Source organism: Poecilia reticulata, linkage group LG10, assembly GCF_000633615.1.
Source record: "Poecilia reticulata strain Guanapo linkage group LG10, Guppy_female_1.0+MT, whole genome shotgun sequence".
NCBI lineage: Eukaryota > Metazoa > Chordata > Actinopteri > Cyprinodontiformes > Poeciliidae > Poecilia > Poecilia reticulata.
Window position 1 is genome coordinate 23901003 of NC_024340.1, and position 22496 is coordinate 23923498.

The window sequence follows — 22496 nt, forward strand, 5'->3', positions numbered from 1 at the left end:
TATATATATATATATAAAATTTCCATACAATCTGTCTGTGATTTTGGACAAACTATCAGAAACACACATTTGGTCACCAAATCCTATCTGAAGGAAATTGGATTATGCGAGTATGATTAACATTTGCTTTATGCCCAATCAGGCAAATATAGAAAATTTAAATAAACTTGATTGGTAAATCCATTTTCATTACTCAAACTATGAACTAATTTGCTTAATGATATGAACATTCCCTCAGCTAAGTAAGTAATGGCATGGGTAATTGTCTACTATTGTGGTTTTATAAGTGTTCAGTATCCCTTTTGTCAAAGTTTTGCAGTAAGGCTGAACAGTATATTGAGCATTGTTATAGCATACAATAGCAGTATGTGCAATATTCAGACTGCAAAGGTCTGTTTAGAGTGTAGTAATTGTGGAGTAATATATCCAAATGATCAAAATCCCCCAGGATAAATGATCAAACTGAAAGCCAAATGATAGCAGTGTCTTGTTTTTATGTTACACTTATATTTGTACAAAATTAAATAAAACTTTAAAAGTTGCTTAAAGCCAGTAGTCTAGATCAACTTCTACACACCACTGGTTCTCTGGTTTGTTTAGTTCGATATGATCCTCTTTCACATAAACTCACTTTTTTTAAACTGGTGTACAAGAATGATCATACAATGGTTCATGAATTTTATGCTTCTTGTCAACAGTTCAGCATAAAATAAATTTTAGAATAATTTGATAATGTATGGTATTATGTGCTTTATTATAAAAATCACTTGGGGCTCCTGTTTCTGTGCCAGATAATCTGTCCACTTTTTTTCTAGAATGATAAAAATGATCCAATTTTAGATCCAACCTTGTGCAAAGTGTGAATGTAATCACCATATCATACGCAAGTAATGTAAGCAATCTTTCTCTCTTACGGCAATTTGGGGATTTTTGTCCCCAAAGGCACACAGACTGTATCTCTCTATTGTGTGAGCTTCCTCTTGTCCACATTGCTGTAATTCAGCTCTGCTATGATGCAAAAACATTCTATTTCTAGACCAAATTACAAACAATCAAAGATGGATGGAGTAAGAGATTAAAAGAGATGGGAAAAGGCAATTTATTACTTGACTATAAGTTTATCCAAATGGGCTGAAAGGCAGACTGTTCTTCTGTTTATCAGGAATCTTCTAAATGCTTTGAAATGCAGGAGGTTTTGGTGATGGCTTGAAGCTGCTAACATCAACTATAGAGTGTAACTCAAAAGCCATACACAGCTGCTGATTGCCGTAGGGCTAATAATTTACATTACATGTTGCAGGCTATGTTGACATTATGCATGGATAGTCTGACACCTTAAATGTACAAGGAATGAAGAAGAAAGATTTCCTTCTTACAGTGATTGGCGTCCTGAAATGTTGATGGTGTAAATGAAAAATTAAAACAATGCTGACCTTTAATATGATTTAATCACACACATTCGAGCACACACACATACACACCCTCTCTAAACCATGTGCATGGGATTTGGCATAGGGAGCTGTCTTCATTTTCTCGGCTCCACATCCATAGAAACCCTCAGGTGAATACATCTAGCATGAACGGGTTTCCATTTTCGCCGCCTGCCTTCTTCAATGTCCTGCTTTCTGTTCTCACACACACAGTCACGCAGACACACATACACATGCACACAAAGGGAGTCAAAAGGGAATTACAACTAACTGAAATTACAAGCCTGTAATTTAGCAGCAACGCTTGTTTTGAAACTGGACCTTTAGGAAGTTGTGTAAATATTAATGTCAATGATAATGGAATTATGTCACAAGCTTTTGTGGGAAATAATAATCTTTAAAAGTGTAGCTTTATAATAGCTTTACAATCATTCATAAGTACTGTAGGTTATTTTGCTTTTACTGTCTCTAGTTGTTTTGATTTCTTCTGTTGGTGACTGACAAAGCAAGACGTTGTAGGAAATAAGTTTTTTTTCACTCATTGATGATAGTCAAATCCCAGATCAGCGAGTAGTGTGTTTGAAATATCACTGGATCACAGATGTATTTTGTCATGCCAAAAGATATTGAGCAACAAAGTTTGCTCTTGTCATGCCAGTCAAAGCTCTGAGCAGCAGGAGGCTTTGACCTTTTTAGATTTGGTAACAGTTTGTTGCTTTAGTCAAGACTGGGCTTTTCTCTGAGATCAGGATAGAAATCTGTGTTAAACACGGCCATCGTTATAATCCACACAAAGAAAGAAATTACTCAGTTTTGTGTTGATGTGTCACAGCTCAGTGTAACTGGTTATACTTTTCTGACTCTTACAGCTAATTCACCAAATTGTCTGATATGTTAAACACAATTTCTCCTCCATCATTACACTGAGTATTGCTTTTACTGACTTCTGTTTTCTATCTTTTTCTTGCTCCCAGAGTGGAAGCCATGCATCGTCGGCACACCACACTGAGGGAAAAGGGGCGTCGCCAGGCTGTGCGGGGTCCTGCCTACATGTTTAATGAGCGCGGCTCTGCTCTCACTGCAGAGGAGGAACGTTTTCTGGATGCTGCAGAGTATGGCAACATTCCTGTGGTGCGCAAAATGCTAGAAGAGTCCAAAACACTGAACTTTAACTGTGTGGACTACATGGGCCAGAATGCTCTACAGCTGGCAGTGGGCAATGAACACCTGGAAGTGACGGAGCTGCTGCTGAAAAAAGATGGCCTGGCTCGGATCGGGGACGGCCTTCTCCTGGCCATCTCCAAAGGCTACGTCCGAATAGTCGAGGCCATTCTCGGCCATCCTGCTTTCGGTGGAGGTCTCCGTCTGGCTTTGAGCCCTCTGGAGCAAGAGATGCGAGATGATGACTTCTATGCATACGACGAGGATGGAACACGTTTTTCCCATGACATCACACCCATCATTCTGGCAGCTCATTGCCAGGAGTATGAGATTGTTCACATCCTTTTGACGAAGGGGGCCCGCATAGAAAGGCCTCACGACTACTTTTGTAAATGCTTAGAATGTGTGGAGAAGCAGAAGAAGGACTCCTTCAGTCACTCACGCTCAAGGATGAATGCGTACAAGGGCCTGGCCAGTGCAGCCTACCTGTCGCTCAGCAGCGAGGACCCTGTGCTCACAGCCCTGGAGCTCAGCAACGAACTGGCGAGGCTCGCCAACATTGAAACAGAGTTTAAGGTGAGGCGCTTGATGCGTTTTTATCCTTCCTTATTTTAACTACTTTGCGAACAAATGAAGCTTCTCTTTAGAACATACAGTACTTTGATGTTTTGCACATTTTTTCAGGTTACACCACAACATGGCATTATTTGAAAAGGATTTTATGTATTCACAGAGGAGCAGATAGTTATGATGTTAAAAGAAAATTATTTTTCATTTTCGGAGTGCTGTGTTCAGCACTCCGATGCACCTACCAAGTATTAGTTTTTAGCGCAAATATCTTGGTACATTTGAAATAAGACAAAGCTAAGCATGTGTCAGAGTACTTCATTATTTGCTTAAATCAAACTCTTATATCTTGCTGAAAAGTTACTTGTAAGTTAGCTTTGTCTTTTTTCAAGTGATTCTGCAAAACTAACAACTGATTTTTTTTTTTTTACCCACTTTCTTTCCAATATCTCTTAAGCTTGGTCAGAGTACATGCAGGGCATTTGTGAACATCACTTTTCAAGTATTTCCACAGAGTAACAATTAGATTTAAGTCTAGGCCATTCTAACACATGGATAAGGTTTGATTTTAACCATCCCACTGTGGCTGCATGATTAGGGTTATTGTCCCACTGGCAAACCTCTAAAGTTTAAATTTCTTCTCATCTGATCGGAGCATCTTCTTCAACCTGTTTGCTGTGTCCTTTATCTGGCTTGTTTCAAACTGCAGAATGACATTTGTACCTCACCCTTGTAGAAATTGATCAATCTTGCTACTTTTCATTACAGAGTTTCTGGGGAGCATGACTGACACATACTCCCTTATCGGAGGTGTGGATCTCATGCTGGAGAATGTGCTGGATTTCATTTTGCTGTAAAAATGAGCTGAAGGCAAATGCATGGCCTGCTTGACAGAATTTTGAGGCCTTTCTAAACAGATTTTAATTTTAAATGGATATTCAGAGCGCTTTGCTTATTGTAGGTTATGTGCATAAACCAGCTTTCATGTCACATTCCTTCATTCCTTTATCTTCTTGTTTTATGTCATTTTTTTTGCTTTTTTAATGACTTCTTTTGGTGGTGCAGGGTGGCTCGGTGGGAGCTCTCAATTTCACTGCACCTCCGGGTATAATAAAGATTATTCTATTCTATTCTTTCATTGCTTTTATAAATTGTGTAATACTCATACTGGCAAACACTCAATAAAACACTTGAATTTCATAATTGCACAAATGAAATAGGGAAAGAACTAGAAATCAGAGTGGCACGTTTCTCTGTATTTTTATAGCTTTACATACAAAAATTACAGTTTTAATTGAGGAGCTATGTAGTGCTGAAGCAAAGATTTCTACACTCAGTCTGTTATTCAACCTTCTTCTGCAATCATCAGTCTCTCATCTTTAATGGATTTTTAAGGCCCTTCTTTATTTTTAGAACTACTTATTTCCATTTCAGTATCTTTTCTCAGGTGAAACAAACCTTGTACATTGTACTATATTTTTATGGTCATTGCTTGAGTGTTAGAGCCAAACTGCTCAACTTTTTAAGACTTGAATGTTTCAGTAGCAACTCAAAAATATAGAGAATTTTAAAGAAAATGAAATAAATTTTATAACCCTTTTCTGCTTTCATCTCTCCAGGAGAAAGCTCATCAGTTTGAGCTGAGGGCAGAACATGTAAGCTATAAAGCAGCTGGGCCCATTTTAAGCCAGAGCTTGAGTTACAGAGCTGCCTGAATCCATCCGGAGCCTGATACTTTGACACATATTTTTTTTCCTGACCCAGATAAGCAAGCATTGACATAAAAGCCACCTGGCCAATGAAATACACTCCTGGATAAAAGCCAGGTATATACTTTCTAAAAAAGATACCTTCTAGATAATTACATACAACCATTATGATGATTGCAATTGTTTTGATCGTTTTTCTACTACGATGACATTGAGAAAGGAAAAAACAGAAATTTACATCAGTCAAAATGCTATTTTGTGCATTTTTAGTGAAATCTTTGCTTATGTAAGCTTCCTTTCTATAAGGTTTACCATTACTTTACTGTTGTCAGTGCATTCCAGTGTTATTACAGACATAATTCTTGTCAATAAATGTATTATTTTCCAAGCTTATATCACAGTCACAATTTCAAGGCACTGATAAGTTGCAAAAAGGCAGACTTGATTGATTGGCCTCAGTCCACAAATAGGTTTTGGAAAACATAAACAGCAATCATCTATATTACATACAATTAGACCAATGTTAAGACTCATGTAATTAAAAGCACTCTTTGTGATGCACCCATATCTTAGCGGAAATCAATGCACAAATATGTGTTATGCTCATTCAATCCCATCGGATTTTAACAGTCTATTATTGAGATAGTTTTTCAATCTCTACTTATGTGAAGTTTAGTTCACCTATTAATTTTTTTCTCAAGTCTATTAATTTATGTCTGTACCTACCTGTCAGTTCTCACCACTTTCTGACCACATTTGTGTTTGATATGCTGCCTTTCCGCTTGTCATTCCATTTCCCATCTCCCAGCAAATTAATGCGAGGGGCTCACCTGAGGGACCAGGGTTGTGTTAGGACTTATCTGTCTCATTACCATCTCATTACCATCCCCATGTCTTCTCTCTTTATTTATCTCCCTGTCTCCCTTCACATTATCTCCTCATTGCTTTAAAGCATCAAATAATGTCTACTCGGTTTGCTAATAGCATTAGTCAATCAACTTTACACGGGCAAATTACATGTGACAAATAAACATTTATAAATAGCCTAATGAGAAACAGATCAAACTAAATGTGCATCTTTTAATGGGACTGCTGACACAGAGAAATGTTTCTGTCATCCTAAGTCCCCCTTTAAACCGGATTATATAAGTCTATAAAAATACAAAGTTTTTGCACCAAAACTATCCACTTACTGTAAAAGTTGAAACACTCACAATTTAATTATTAGGTTTCTGGAATCAAAAGATGTTGCAGGGTAAAGCTTCTCTCTAACTTTGTGGCACATATAAACATATTCAGTCCTCTCACAGATTTAAATTTGAATGTAATATTTAAGTCTGATGATCATGTTTCTTTCCTGGAAGTAATACTAACATTTTTGAGTGTCCCACTCCCAGCCAAAGTGATGATTTGAATCCAACAGAGAATCTGAGATGGGAGCTGAAGATTAGGATAATGAAAATGAGGCCTCCCAACCTGAAAGACATGGAACACACTGCAAATGGTTAAATGAAAGTTATCATAACTCAAATCAGCCAGTGTTATGAATGACTTTGTACGTTTAGGCGTAGAATTGCAGCAGGAGGAAGTGACACATTTCTTTGGCTTCTTAATATCCTAAACAAAGCAGTATTTTATTTTTTCACCTGTTACAAAGTATCTCTAAAAATCTGTTCTTATTTTCATCTGTCAAAAATCTGTCAATCAGAAAATGACATTTACAATCATTTTCTGATTGTATATGTTGTTTTGTGTGTTTGTGTGTTTGCGTGTGTGTGCGTGTGTGTGTGTGTGTGTGTGTGTGCGTGTGTGTGTGTGTGTGTGTGTGTGTTTATTTTTATTGGTTGATATTTTAAAATACGTTGCATCTGCTGCACAATGCTTTGTTGAGGTTTAGAGACTAAAGTTTTTTCTCTTCCAAGAATTTAGTATTCTTCTTGGTCATCAAATTGGCTAAGACTTTTAGGCAGAAACAGGAAATACAACAAAAGCGACTTATAGTAAACTGAACATCCTTCCATTGTCTGTTGTTGCTTTTCCTTACAGGGTCACTGTGGGGCTTGTGACTGTCTCCAGCAGTCTTTGGGCAGTAGACAGATTAAACAAACACTGAAATAACAGTCATGTTTTTGGACTGTGGGAGGAAGCCAGAGTACTCAGCGAGAACCCACACATATATGAGGAAAGCATTCAAACTCCATACAGGAAGATTTGAGGCCGGGATTCAACCCCAGGGCGTCTTGTTGCATGGCAACAACTGCTACATCATTCAGCTTTAAACTGAACTTGTTCTCTTAAAAAAACTAAGGAAATAAATATACATTTTGGCTGTTAATTTTATGCTAATGTTTAGATTTTATATTAAAAACTTGATCGGAAATTATCCAAATAAAATAAGTCCCTAAAATGAGGAGAGACCATAAAAAGATATACTCTTTCCATGTTGGAAGCTGGTAATTGCACATCTAAAAAAGATCTGGTACCAGGTGCTCCAAATCTCTTTGGGTGTTGCAATCAAGCTATGCCATCAGCTCCCGTGTCATCTCAGAGCCACACAGATGCATAATCATAATCACAATCACGGCATACACACAACCACCACAGCTGTCATATCTGAGATTTGAAGGACAGCTTGTGAACAGCAGCCTTTTTTGATTTGAGAAGCCTCCAAATTTACATCATCACAACCCAACAATATTCATTCCCTTTTGTGTATTTCTTGGGTGGGAGAAACTTTGCTTAAATTTGAGTAGTTAGAGCTTTTCTCTAGTTCATAAATGCAGAAAACATTCACAGGCCTGTTTCCAAGCAGACATGTTGACTTGAAACAAGCTTGTAATAATTAGCAGTAGATCTTTCATGTGTGAATGGTTATCGGTTGAATCTGTTAAAAAAAGTAAATAAAAGAACTTAATTTTGATTGAAAGTTGGCACCTATTCTTTGAAGAGAAAATGTCTTTCACATCAGATGTCTGATTTGCAACACAAAGTAAATGGCCGTCTTTCACTAATTTGTGAGAGCAGAACTGGACTTTTAGCATTGTGGGATTTGTTGTAATGACTGTGTCCTTACTCTGGTGGTTCAACCTTTGGATAGAAGCATGTTACTAGTTATCTTGTAGAAAATAAACCTAATTTAGTTACTGTATCCTCTGATGTCTGTCTTAAAAAAGTCTAAAACTGATATTTTTATAGACTTGATCCATTGTGTGCTTTGCAGATTTCAACATGTCTGAGCTTCATCCACCTATCCAGAAATAACAAGCCTCTGTAGACCTCGCAACAGTCTTTTCTGATGACTGGAAGCTCTGAGTTAATATCCTAAACATTGGGATAATATGGAATAAGTGTGTGTAAAAAAATCTCAGTAGTGTGTATGTTTCTAAAAAGAAAACAACTGCGAGAGAAAGTACCAGCTGCATTTCCTCTGGCAAAATATCTGTCGTCAAAAAATGCTGAATTTCTTTTGTTCTTAAGTTACACATTAAAGGAAGATGTGAGTACAGCTACCGGCACCAGAACCCGCCACAGTGACTTGACATTTATCATCAAATATCTTACTTTTCAGGCTATCAATTTTGCATGTCAGCCTCCGGACAAAGGCACCCACACTTTTTAAGAAAGTGCAGTGGGGAAGGAGTTATTTCATTTACACATGTCTGATTTTCTGTTTTAATAGATTTTGTTGATTTTAATGTTAAAAGAACCAGGATGCAACACAAAGCTAATTGTTGAATGAGTTTAACTCCCAGTAAAATTAGATTTTTGTTGCTCATATCCAGTTTTGTCTTGTTTATCCCTCTTGGGTTTGTCAGAGTTGACACCTATTAACACAGATTAAATAACACAGGAAAGACAAGAGAGAGTTGGATTCTGAATACTCGCGAGGAGAACAGACAGAGATGTGCTTTCAGTTACAATCTGCTACCGCTCTGAAAGCACATTTGCCTGCCCCTCTCTTTTTATTGTCTTTAGGATCCCTAATCACATATAGCGCTGTAAGTCTAAAGGGAGGGGGAAAGACACTTAATCACACAATTACAGCGCCAATGATTATCACTAACTAACAACACAATCTATCTTGGACTAGATTATCCAGTTCCTGACACAGGGTCAAACAGAGTAAGTTGTACGTCTTCATGGCGATGGTTATACGGCTATCTAAAGCAGGGCGTTCTAAAGAACTGCTGTCACTGCTCTTCTTCAGAGAGGCCCTCTGAGAAAGGAAATCAGAGTGATTAACAATACAGGAACATTTCTTAAAAGATATGACTAAACAAATAAGAGTACATAAAGCAAGAACATTATAAAGGTAAAACAACATTTGATAATAATACCATTTACCTAACAGGTTCCTCACCATTTCATCTGTTTCACACCACATCATTCAATTTTAATCTCATGAATCTTTTCTTATCTCATATCCTGTAAAAAAAAAAACCATGCATCTGACATTGATATTGGATTTTTATACCCGCATCATCTGTTTTTCCCACCTTGCCGTGTAAATGTTGTTGCTTATCAATACGTTGTTGGTACATGTAGCACCCTGATGTATTGTCTTGAGATTAAAATGGATTTATTTCAGCAAGCTGTCTAATGGAAACACAGACCAAACAGATGTTTCTAACAGATAGTCTAAATTATTTTTCCTTTAATTGACAGACAGTGATGAGTCATCTAACCTGCGTTATCAAACACATTTCTCTCTAGTTTTATCAATGTATCCAAGGAAATTGCACACTGCTCCAGGAGCTAACATCACTATTTTATATTCAGCACAAATGATACAAGTTATGCTTGGAAGAACACAATCATCACAGGGGTCACACACCGAAGGAATGCAAATGAAGTTCATGATCAGTAGGTGAGCAACATGCAGTTTAGATTTTTAAAAACCTGGCTGTGGAAAAAATTGGTCTAGCAAAATAAAACTTAACACACTTTTTGACTTTTCAAAAGAATTAGTAATTTTTTTTTACTTTTATTGACATTTCATGAATCCTTTGTTTTTGTAAAGCTTTGCAGGAAGTTCAACAACAAACAAACATTCTGACCTTTGTACTTTCTTTTTCCTGTCTTTGACCTTTTTGAGGTAATAGACGAAAGGATGGATGAAATTTGAATATCACTGAAAAGCTAATTTATTTCTGCACCATATAAATTAATTACACACAGTATGATGTTTTCAATTCTTCATTTTTGTCAATGATTTATCGCTTACAGTTAATGAAGACTGAACATTTACAATTAGTGTATAACATCAGACAAAAAAAGGAAAAACTTTTCTTTACTATTGAAATGTAGGCTTATTGAGGTTGGTAGTTTAAAAAGGTGCTTTTAACCTGACCAGCAACCCTAATCAGAAAACATTTTCTAGTTTCCTGAAATGTAGCGCTGCATATTATGATGTTGGCTGAGATTTTATTTTTTTCTCCCTTTTCTGACAAAGGTAATCTTGAAATGAGTCATAAGAAGAAGTCAAGAAATGACAGATGAACTCTTAAAATTATTTAACACCTGAGTCATTTTATAATTGCAAACAGTGGGGTTGTAATTTATCATGTCAAAAGAGAAGCTTTTTCAAGTATTAGTGGTAAAAGGTTCAGGAACTTTAAAACAGTGTGAAGTGTGAATGTCAGTTGAGAGAATAAACCAGCAATTTGTCTGAGGTGACATTAACACACACACGCACGCACACACGCACACACGCACGCACACACACAGGGCATGGTGTCAGAACCCACAGTCTCACACACATTTACTGATGTGTATAATCACTCATCACGTACCAGTGTGACTTTTAACCCAAAATAACCTAAAATCCCACAGTCATGTGACATTTTTTTAAAATTTGTGACATTGTATGAGTTTGTGTTGACATCCTTTGCAAATTGTAGAAGTGCCTGGTCAGCAACTGTGACAGAGCAAGCTAATTTTAGAAAGCTTGCTTTTTGTCACTGAAGATAAAGTTCACTAATTTAACAGTTTAAAATAACTATCGTTCAGACATAAGTTGTGAGGACAAATTCATAATAAACATATTCTGCTACATTTCTGTTACATCTGAAATTAAGCTGTCAAATTATCAATTAAAATCCCATGTGACATATAAGAAATGTACAGAATTTTCACAGTGTTGTAATTAATGCACATTTTAATTTATGACAAAATAATTGAACTAACTAATCTGATTCAGCATAGAGTATGTACATGAAAGGACTGAAGATGTTTAACCCTCCCACTGTCCCAGAGGTTTTTTGCTCTATGCGCAGTCCGGCAGAGTCACACTGACGCTGTGTGCGCTTCTACAAGGTTTTTTGTGTGTGTGTGGTTTCGGAAACTTCCCCACTGTCCGACCGTGACATTTGCTGCACTCCTCCTGAGGGTCACACTATAAGACTGCAGGAGGGTTAGCAGAACTGAAAAATTAACATAATGGGTTATCGTTTATCTATTTGGAAACTGCTGATGCAAGTTTCTATGTCCAACATGCAATTTAAGACAAAAGTCATGTACAGAGACACTGACGCAGACGGTGGAACTCAAAATCTGTTTCTCAAAATGAGATCCATAAAGTATATTTAGTCCATGCAATATATTGTACCATATAATTGTTTTTTTTATCATGTGTAATAAAAAAGAAAGTGGTGGAAGGTTACTAAAAACACTGCTAAATATCTGTTTAACTGCTTGCATTGTGTAAAAGTTGTTTTTGACATTATTTGTGATTCTGACATTATTAATTGTTCTAACGCCTCTCTCTTTTGCAGAATGACTACCGTAAGTTGTCCATGCAGTGCAAAGACTTTGTGGTGGGTGTGCTGGACCTTTGTCGAGACACAGAAGAAGTTGAGGCCATTTTGAATGGAGATGTGGACCTATGCCCACCAAGTCCCTACAACCGGCCCTGCCTCAGTCGCGTCAAGCTGGCCATCAAATATGAAGTCAAAAAGGTACGAATAGAGTAAAAAACTTTAAAAACAGGAAATTGCTAAGCCAGATATATAGAGTAAAATATAAACAAGATTAAAACAAAGAACAAATGAAGTTAAGCTCTATTTTTGATAGCATGGCACTCAAAAAAGATTAATTCATATGTTTGATATTACACAATGTTGTATATTAAACGACTGATTAAAAAAATATCAAAACTGTTCATATTTTATTAGGTCAATTTGCAGTCTTGAACTCTTCTCTGTCTATACCCTTATGTGAGTTTAAACTTTTGACATGCTGTTGATAAAGAGACAAATAAAAATGTTTTTCCACTCAAAAGGATTTTCACTCATCCTTTTGGGTTGTATCCCATTTTATATGATAGTTACATGTTAATAAGCTAACCAGCAGAGTTATGAAATCAAGTTGCCTTCACTGCAAAATCGTATACCTTAGATTGTAATGGATCTTTAAAAGCTACAGACAGAAATCCAACATAAAAAAATACTTTCTAAGCTTAGTAAAGCCACCTGACATAATCCAGTCATAATAGGGTTTGTTGAGGACATGTTGCAGTTCAACAAAGTGTTATACAAAGAGCTTAGAATGAATGTGTTATGAAAGGATAAATAAAGCTTACTGTCTATCACAAGCTACACAGAGAGGAAAAGCCAACCAAGCATAAAATCGTTGCAGAAACAAGATTTTATTAGTAAACATCTATGCAGATTACAAAAAAATCTTAAGAAAAATAAATTTCACCAGTAAACATAATTCATCCTTCATCCAAATGATATAATATCATCCTATAGACAAGATATTTGTAATATATGTATATATATATAAGAATCCAGCTCATTCTTTAGACTATATTTCGTGTAACACTCAATGGCTCTACAAATAATAAAAGTAAAAAAACTGTAGCATGTTGCTTAAAAAATAAATATATAGTTCAAAGCTTTTCCGCTACCTAAGACATGTTGGCTGAGCAATCACTTATATTCCTTTCAACCCACTTCGTCCTAGAAAAGCCAAACCAACAAACCAAAGTTTGAGTTTGAGAAATACATGGAATACATGCCATGCTTTTAGGATTAATATAACTACTTAAGAATATTGAAAAATTTTGTAAAACTCTTTGCCTGTTATGTGGTCAACTGTTTTTAACATGAAAATTAATTACACAAGTATCAGATTTATAACAATTATACCCAGAACAATGATAATGTTCTGAGTAGAAATTCATATCCAGCTATGAACATGATTGTAAAATAGATGTCAAGCTGTCTATGCAGATGGACATCACCATTCAGATTGTTTTTCCAAGTTGCAAAATACAAACATATAATGAGTGTGCATAGTGAAAGAGAACAATTGTTTATCCTCTTTCCTAAATTGAAATTAGAGAATAAATGTCAGAAATAATTCATCAAGGGTAACGTTGTTTTTTAATGAGGGGTAGTTAACATCAGATGGATCAAATTACATTTTGAACCAGATTTAAAAATTCATAAATTTTATACATATTTCAGCAAAAATAATCTTACTAAAAAACATAAATTGATTTACAGATTCTTGTTTCATTTGGTGTATCTGTAAAAAAGCTTCAAACCGTTCATGGTAATTTGGGTCTTGCATTAGCGTTTAATGAATTCAGCATTAGCGCCTGGATCATTTAATAACTATGTGGGTAAGGATGATGTGTTTGTACAAAAAACAAAAACAAATTTGAAAACTTTTGTTGTGCCTGTAGAAAACCTAAAGTAAGCAACTGACAGGCCCCTATGGGAGAACTAATCCGCGCTGAGCAGAGGTGGCTTTAAAATGTCAAATCAAATCCCTTTCCCCCCATTTCACTTCACAGAAGTCCCGTTGGCGCATATTTCAATTTGGCATCAGTGCTGTATGTTTTTTCTGAACCATAGCTAGCCACGTGTATGTTTATGTTAGAAATTGCTTTCCTCCATCTCTGTTATGAATGTGTGTTGGGCAGCAAGGAAGCTGTTTGATGCTCTTTTTGTTTTTAACCAGTAAACAAAAGCATCTCCAGTAGCAAGCTGCTAATTACTGAAGTTGCAGGGATGAGAGACAGAGCCGTAGGAACAAGGTGGAGCATGACTGTTGAGCTCGCATTTCTGGACACAGGCAGCATTAGGGGTATATGGGTTAGTGTTATGTTGTTTTTTAACTGAACTGCTGCACAAATACACCTTATCAATGCATGTTGCTATTGTCGGATTTGATCAGATGAATCCAACCCTTCTGGGATGGAGGTGAAAACGACTGAGATGAAAACGTTTAGGCAACAAAGATGTAGAGAAAGCATGTTTGAACCAACAGAAAATCAGCTCCTTGCAACGTTAAACATGAACATAATAACACTTCCATATGGAATTTGATTGTTAGGTTTAGCCGTTGACTGAGCATTGATTCCTTTCCATCCCACATCCTTCCTCCAGCTAAAAGAGAAGCATTTACTCTATTTGTCTCCATAATACCTTTGCTACCTTTCATTTATCTCCCTGAGTAATGTCATTAATTAATGTGTGCACTCAGTCAATGCTACTTGCTGCCCTCTTTCATGCTTTCCTTTGCAAATCATTCATTAAAGTGATTTCACAACCTGCTCAAAGACTTATATTCAAAATTAATACAATTCAAAGTCATTCATACATTTACAGCACAAATAACTGAGTAATAGATCTAGATCTTTGTGACTGAAAGTTTATTCAAATAGAACAGATTTTCTAACTTAATTTACCTAAATGAATAGAGAAAACATGTTCATTCTTTACATCTATCATTTTGGTCATCTTACACTTTTTGTTTAAGGTCAAAGTGCATATAGACACAGTTAGAAATGCTGCTTTTTACAATTTATTTTAGTATAAGAGTGATCCTTTATTGTCCTTTGTAGCAAAATGTATTTGCATCAACATCAATTTGACAAATGGAAACGTACAGTGGCACAATTAAGCAAATATAATACTTTAATATAATTGAAATAGTATTCAGTATTTTTCTTTATCAGTATCAAGTGTGACATTTTTGTATCATTCTCATTCTAATTACAGCCTTAATCATATTGAAAAAGTTTTATTTCCTGGAACATATTACCAAAGGCACATTTGTTTCTTCTTTAATTGCCTTTCTTTCATCTTGCTTTTCCACTTCCTTATCCCTCCTATTTCCACATTTTTTTTAAGTTTCTTTTTGTTTTTTGTCTTCAGTTCGTTGCACATCCCAACTGCCAGCAGCAGCTGCTCACTATCTGGTACGAGAACCTACCCGGCCTGAGGCAGCAGTCCGTCGGCGTGAAGTGCTGGACAGTCCTGGGGGTAACCGTAGGTCTCCCCTTCCTGGCTATTGCCTACTGGATAATGCCATGTAGCAAGGTAGGACCTGACAGCAAAGGCAATGTAAAGAAGTGTGGAGCACAGTCTTTGAAATATTGTTGTTTCTATGTGCAAAGTAACATCTAATAGAAACATTTGTCTTGGTGTTTTATAATTTTGGTGCATCTGTAGTAAGGAAAAATGGGATTGTGGACTTAAATAATTAATCCAAAGGTAAACATTAAGCTTATCACAGCCATCTTTTACTTGGCAGTGGTACTGTTTTTTGTCTAGTTCTGAGTGTAACTCAGAAATAGATTGGCATGTGGACGTTAGCAGTACCAACAATTTTGATTACGATATTTTAAAGATCTAGCATTCTTGTTCTGCTTGAATAATCTGCTGCTTTTGCAAATAGTTAGTAAGTTAAATGTTAAAGCTTTTGACAGGAGATGTTGAAAATATTTTCAAGTAAGTGTGGCTTTTTGAAAGGATTGCAATGAGAAAGTCTATTCTGAATTCAAATACTTTTGGAGCAATGTCTGTTAGATATACAAGACTGAAATAGAGAGCCACAGCTGTAATACACAGTAGTATATTTAAGAAATCAGCATACTTATGATCTGTGCACCTTGCAGTCACTGATTCAACCATGAACTCCTTTGTATACCAAAGTATTCCAGAGTCAAATGTGAGTTTGTTTGACAGCTGGAGTTTAGATGAAACCGGATCATGGAACCAGACTTTGGATTCAAACACGGCAAATTGAAACAGAATAGGTGAAAGTGTTAAGACCCAAGGTGTTGCAGTGGCTCATTCAGAGCTCATTTCTCAAATTAATTGAAATTCTTTGCTGGGATTTTAATAGAAAAGCTGTGCAGAAACTAATACAATTCATGAAAACCTTAATTAGCTGGAGTTATAAAGAGAAAAAAAACACCTTTATTCTGAACAGAAGGAGAAACAGAGAAAGTCAGACAGAAAATTACTACTTCAAGTTGTTGCTACTATAGATGTTACTATGTAATATATCATCATAGGACTTCTTAATTTTACCTTTAATTGTAGGTATTGGATGTCACCAGCAACCAATAACAGAAGAAGAAAAGCAATATACATAGAAATGGGAATTAGAGAATATTTTTGTTTTGAATAATATTCCTGGAGGACTGTCTTGGTGGGAGAGTTGTTTTTATTTTGTTATTCGTGCGTGCATGCGTGCGTGCGTGCGTGCGTGCGTGCGTGCGTGCGTGCGTGCGTGTGTGTGTGTGTGTGTGTGTGCGTGCGTGCGTGTGTGTGTGTTTTTAAAGTAATTTAACAGCTGGCACACCTCTACTGTCTGGTTGGTTGAAGCTAAGCTCAAAGATAGTGATGGACTAATGGTTCATTCAATCATCTTATTTTTTGAGATGGTTTTTCTCTTGTACTCATTTAGCTTTTGATATGGTTCATAGATTCCCAGTCTGTATACTAGAACAAAACTTCATCCAAGATGTACAGTGCTGTGAAGAAGACATGATAAATTTTGTTTTTTTTATCCTCCTTCAGGTTGCCAAACAGCTTTTATTGAAATGATTTCTTGATTCTGCAAGTCTGGCAGTAATTAAGCCAGTAAAATTGAATGGAGCTTAAAAAAATCTGTAAATAACATTTGATTTGTAACTTAACAAAGGGAATAGTCACTTTTTCATATRGGACCCAGGTGGTTTGGATAACATTTTTCTCATTCTAAACAAAAACATAATTTGAAAACGGATATTTTTCCATCCATCCATTTTTTTCCACTTATCCGGGGTCAGGTCATGGGGGCAGCAACCTAAGTAGGAAGGCCCAGACTTCCCTCTCTCCAGCCACTTGTTCCACCTCCTCTGGGGGAAACCCAAGGCGTTCCCAGGCCAGCTGAGAAACATAGTCCCTCCAGCGTGTCCTGGGTCTTTCCTGGGGCCTCTTCCCGGTGGGACATGCCCAGAACACCTCACCAAATAGGCGTCCATGAGGCATCCTTACCAGATGACTAAGTCTCCTCAACTGGCTCCTCTCGATGTGATGGAGCAGCGGCTCTTCTCTGAGTCCCTCCTGGACATCTGAGCTTCTCATCTTATCTCTAAGGGAGAGCCCAGACACCGTATGGAGAAAATTAATTTCAGCCACTTGTATCCGTGACCTCATTCTTTTGGTCATGACCCAAAGCTCCTGACCATAGATGGAACGTAGATCGACGGACAAACTGATAGTTTCGATTTTTAACTCAGCTCTCTCTTCACCGCGGCAGACCGGTACAGCGCCCGCTTCACTGCAGATGCTGTGCCAATCTGCTCCATTTTTCCCTCATTTGTGAACAAGATCCCCAGATACTTAAACTCCTCCACTTGGGGTAGGACATGCCCCCTGACTCAGAAAAGGCACTCTACCCTTTTCCGTCTCAAGAACATGGTCTCGGATTTGGAGGTACTGATCCTCATCCTGGTCGCTTCACACTCGGCTGCGAACCGCTCGAGTGAAAGCTGCAGATCGCAGCATGATGAAGCCAATAGGACCACACCATCCGCACGAAGCAGAGATGCGATCCTAAGGCCACAAAAACTGATCCTCTCAACACCTTGCGTCCGCCTCGAAATTCTGTCCATGAAAGTAATGGACAGAATCGGTGACAAAGGGCAGCCTTGGTGGAGACTGCACACAGTCCTGTTCTCCGAGCAGGACACCATTTATTGAAACTTGTGGTTGTGTTTGTTGGAGTGGAGCAAATGAGGTGAGAACATGAGTTTCCTTACACAGTCTGAACCAGCTTTTGACAGATTAAGATGTATGCCTTGAGGTTTAAAAATTACTGACTTCTCACTTTTTCATTACAGTGCCAAAGGCATTTTATCACATGTTCTTAATTTTCCATCAAGGAAATTATAATTTGTGGAGTGACAATATTGCAAAGGCCATGCACAGGAACTCTGCAAGCAGTTATGCAAATCTGCTCATCATGCTGGATAATCCTCTACCACCTCATCATCAAGTGGGGAATGCATGTATGTGTGCGTGCGTGTGTGTGTGCGTGTGTGTGTGTGCAAGATTCACAGACAGTGTTGTGCACCACTAGTTCATGCCTGGTCTTTTACTGATGAGTGTGTCATTTTGCAGGCAGTGAGAGCAGCTGATGTCGAGTGTTTGAGTGAGAGGATGGCGAGTGCCATACAGCAGAGAGATTCCTCACCACTGAGACAGGGATTCAATCATGACGGACTGTCTGTGTTTGATCTCACTGTGTCACGAAAATATTTGTGTGTGTGTGTGTGTGTGTGTGTGTGTATGCGTGCGTGAATGTGCGTGTGTGTATGATTACTTTTAATTATGAATCAGCCAACCGATGAGGCTGGATCTGACAGTCTGTAATTTGTGACACTGGAAAGCACACAAGAAGCAGTCCACTAAAATGAAGTGTTGATATAGGGATGTAGAGGCTGATATTTATTACTATTAATTACATCATTCTGGTTGCTGGATTTATCAGGTTGTAAAGACAAAACTGTCTTCTCAAGGGCAGAAGAATAACTACTGCAAAACAAGAATGTAAAAAATCTAGATTGGCCTCTTGTATGCACTTTGATTGTCAGGTTTAGATTTTTTAATTCGAGTTGGTTGATTCGGCCATTCCTTGAGTTTTATTTTCTTTCTCTGAAATTGTTTTCTTGGCTGACTTTATGATTGTTTTCTTGCTAAAAAATGTACCTTTGTTCATTTTCAGATTCTTCTTGTTTCAGCACATTTCTCCATACATTTGCTACCATCAGGTTCTGACTATCAAATTCACTGCTGGTCTTTTATTTTTAGGATGATGTTTAGTGCCTGTTCAATTATTTCAACTTGTTCAAAAGCTGTACAGCAAACTTTAAACAAATTTTAACTTGTTTTCCCTTCAGCAGTGGAGTCTTGTGCTGTAAGTTACTTGTTAATGAAAATTGTACCTGCTAATTCCAAGTCTTAATGGAGATCTGCCTAACAGTCATTTGCTCATGGACAATTCTTTTTGATTATTGATAAAAAAAAAATACTGTTTACGTACGGGAAAACTGACTTGTACAGTACAGTTCTGCGTGGTAGTTGAATTTTAAAATGAGATAGCTAAGGCCTCAATGTGCTGCAGAGAAGCTTTGATGTTTTTATGTAACATTTTTGTAACGCCTTATCAAATACAGCTATCAATACTGATTTTATGGAAATTCAGCAAAATACTATTCAACATCTAAGATGTAATTTTCCTTTTATTTACATTTCTATTAATGAAGTAGGAAATTCTACATAGAGAGCAGCCGAGTACAGAGAAAACAAGTGACTCTTATGTGAACTGGTTGAAGCCTCCAGAGATGAGTCTTAGGTGTTTTGTCAAGGATTAACTTGGCTCTGTAAGTCTCTGTTTGGCTAATTAAGTCGGGCTGGGTGTGTGTGAGGAACATGGACTAAATAAAAATAGGTTCTGCTGGAATTATGGTGGATTTGCTGTTCTTATCTTGGAACATAATTGCAACGCAGTAATTACAGAAAGGCTCTCTGTTGATGGTGATTTTGAAAGCAAACAAAATCAATGATATTCTGACATTTGCAAACAGTTCAACATTTGTGAGCATTCATCCAATTGATTTAAAACACAAATATTTAAGTTTAAGTTTGAAAAGTGGCTGTTCTTACCTTTTTAGTTTTGTCTGGAGAATCAAAATACAGTTTTCTACAAAAGTACACCTCTTATTTGGTGCAGGTGCAGGACCTTCCAAAGCACAATGTAGGTGGTAGCTGATGGCGCCATGTTCTGGGATCAAAACTAAATCAAATTTCCAACAGCATGTGTTAATTCCAGATCTGTGCTCCTAGGTAACTTGATTATTTTTAGACAGAAAAGGTAAAATACATTATGAAGTCTCGGTGTTATTGAAATTACTGAAACATAAGAAAGGAGCAACAAACCAGAGGCAAGCACCCATTTTTTGTATTTTCTGTCTCATGTTTTATATTCAAATTACCAGCTGGAAAACACAAGCTAATGAAAATAATGTAGGTTGCTAACTTAATTTTTTTATTCTCATTGTTATGAAAAGTTTTAGCCAAGTGCATTTGACTGTAATATGTTGTAAATGTTTTTTAATTATTCCAGCAAAAGATACTTTTTTTTCATTTTTTCCCACCATTTTACACCATATAAAAGAAATATATGTACATATACAGCATATAAAGCAACACTTCATGGCCTGAACTTAAAATGATGCAAGAACAGCACAAATTTTGCGGTAACACTTTATTTGAAGAGGTGTGCATAAGACTGACATGACACTGTCATAAACATGACATGACACCTGTCATGAACAAAAAGAAGTCTTTATAAATGTTTATGACTGTTGTCATGAAGTGTCATTCAGTAAATAATGACACTTTTAATGTAAAGTTGCTCTAAAAGTTGCATTGAAAGTTTATTAAAAATGCCAACTTTGCATTCAATTTTTATAATTTACAAAATCATGCAAAGTTGGCACTTTTAATGGACTCTCAATGCAACTTTTAGAGCAACTTTGCATTAAAAGTGTCATTATTTACTGAATGGCACTTCATGTCATAAACATTCATAAAGACTTCTTTATGTTCATGACAGGTGTTATGTCATGTTTATGACAGTGTCATGTTAGTCTTATGCACACCTCTTCAAATAAAGTCTTACCAATTTTGCTAACATACGTTTATGACTCCTCAGTTCATATCACAAATTAGAAAGTACTTTATATCTGTTGATTTTACAAATTCTTAAAGTTATAAAGTGCTGTGCTCTGTGTGATGTACATAAACAACTTAAAGGTTAAGACCTTTATGTTTAAAACCTAAACATATAGGTTTATACGTGTTGAGTTTACAAATACTGGAAGTCATAAATTGCTGAGCTCTGTGCAGTGTGCATAAACAACTTAGAGGTTAAAACCTTTATGTCCTTGAGAGTAAATTAGATATACACACAGTGCTCACACATGTACATATACCAAAATTTATTTCTGTTACAGTCAGTGCAAGTTTTAGTGCCACTTGATAAGTCAGAGAGCACTAAAGCTTCCTTGTGGGTCTATAATTTCTCGACTCATTGACCCTCATGCTTTGCGGTTCTAATGCATTAAGAGAACAAAAGCCAGATCAGTTTTGGCCGTCTTATGAGGCTGACGCTGAAGTTGGACCGATCTCTTTAATGCATCAGCAAAGTGAAATGAAGGAGGCCAGATCTTTAGATAAAGTTTTACAGGGTTAAAAATGATCAGGCAACCTTTACGTGGCTTGATGTAGCAGTGTGTGTTGCATCCGTTCATCTTCACGTGTTACTCTGCATAGAGCGGGTAGAGGTGTCCCGTAGGTAGTTAATATTGAACACAGCAGGTTATGAGACTGGCAAATGTTGAGATCCCAGAGGTCTATATATGGCTGCGAGTGTGAGCATGTGTGTGTTTATAATCGCTGACATACTGTGGTGCAACCCTTGTGGTATTTTTTAACACTTTTTGCTCAGTACCTTCCAGCCTTTCCTCCTGTCCATATGGTGCTTTTCTGTTAACTGTTGATTGTTTGGCAGTGAGTTACTCTGGCATTATGTTGCTTGAAAAATGGATTTGAAAAATGGAATTAGAACAGCTGCTGTTTTCCTGCTAAGATGGGTTTGTAGTGATGCTTTCCATCTTTTCATCTCTGAGGACCAGAATGTGTGTAACTCCTCAGAAAGGCTGAGTTACCTGAGGAAAGATAAACAGATGTTGTGTTTGGCTTCAATTTTAATAGTTGAAAAAAATGCTTTAAGGTTGACTCCTAGGTAACTAATCAATTTTAAAACATTCCTGTTGCGTTTTTAAGACATTTTATTTAACAATATCTACCAACCACATATCTAAACGCAACTGAACAAGCTAAATCCTGTTATTTTTGCCTCCAGCTTGGTCAGATCCTCCGCAGTCCCTTCATGAAGTTTGTGGCTCACGCCGTCTCCTTCACCCTCTTCCTCGGCCTGCTGGTCGTCAATGCTTCAGACCGCTTTGAGGGCGTGAAGAACCTGCCCAACGAGACCATCACAGACCACCCCCGACAGGTTTTCAGGGTCAAAACCACGCAGTTCTCATGGACAGAGATGTTGATCATGAAGTGGGTGTTGGGTGAGTCGAATAATGCACAAATATGCTGATAATTTCACACATTTAAATAAAAAACAATAATGTTAGAATATTTCAAAATTTTTTTTACGTCCTTATGTCCACCAAGGGCACAACATATTTGAGGACACGAGACAAAAAGATAAGGGTTCAACAAAATATTTTATTCTTAAATTCTCTTCACTTTGGTTTTCTTAC

General features: G+C 37.0%; 1 protein-coding gene across 1 annotated transcript in view; it reads left to right on the top strand.

The window, feature by feature from the left end:
* The window catches only part of trpc7b (transient receptor potential cation channel, subfamily C, member 7b), a 58514-nt gene that overhangs the window by 2565 nt on the left and 33453 nt on the right, over positions 1-22496 (top strand). The window contains exons 2-5 of the mRNA XM_008420264.2: positions 2405-3167; positions 11641-11823; positions 15037-15201; positions 22085-22301. Coding sequence (XP_008418486.1) covers positions 2405-3167; positions 11641-11823; positions 15037-15201; positions 22085-22301 — 1328 coding nt within the window. The remainder of the gene's footprint in view (positions 1-2404; positions 3168-11640; positions 11824-15036; positions 15202-22084; positions 22302-22496) is intronic.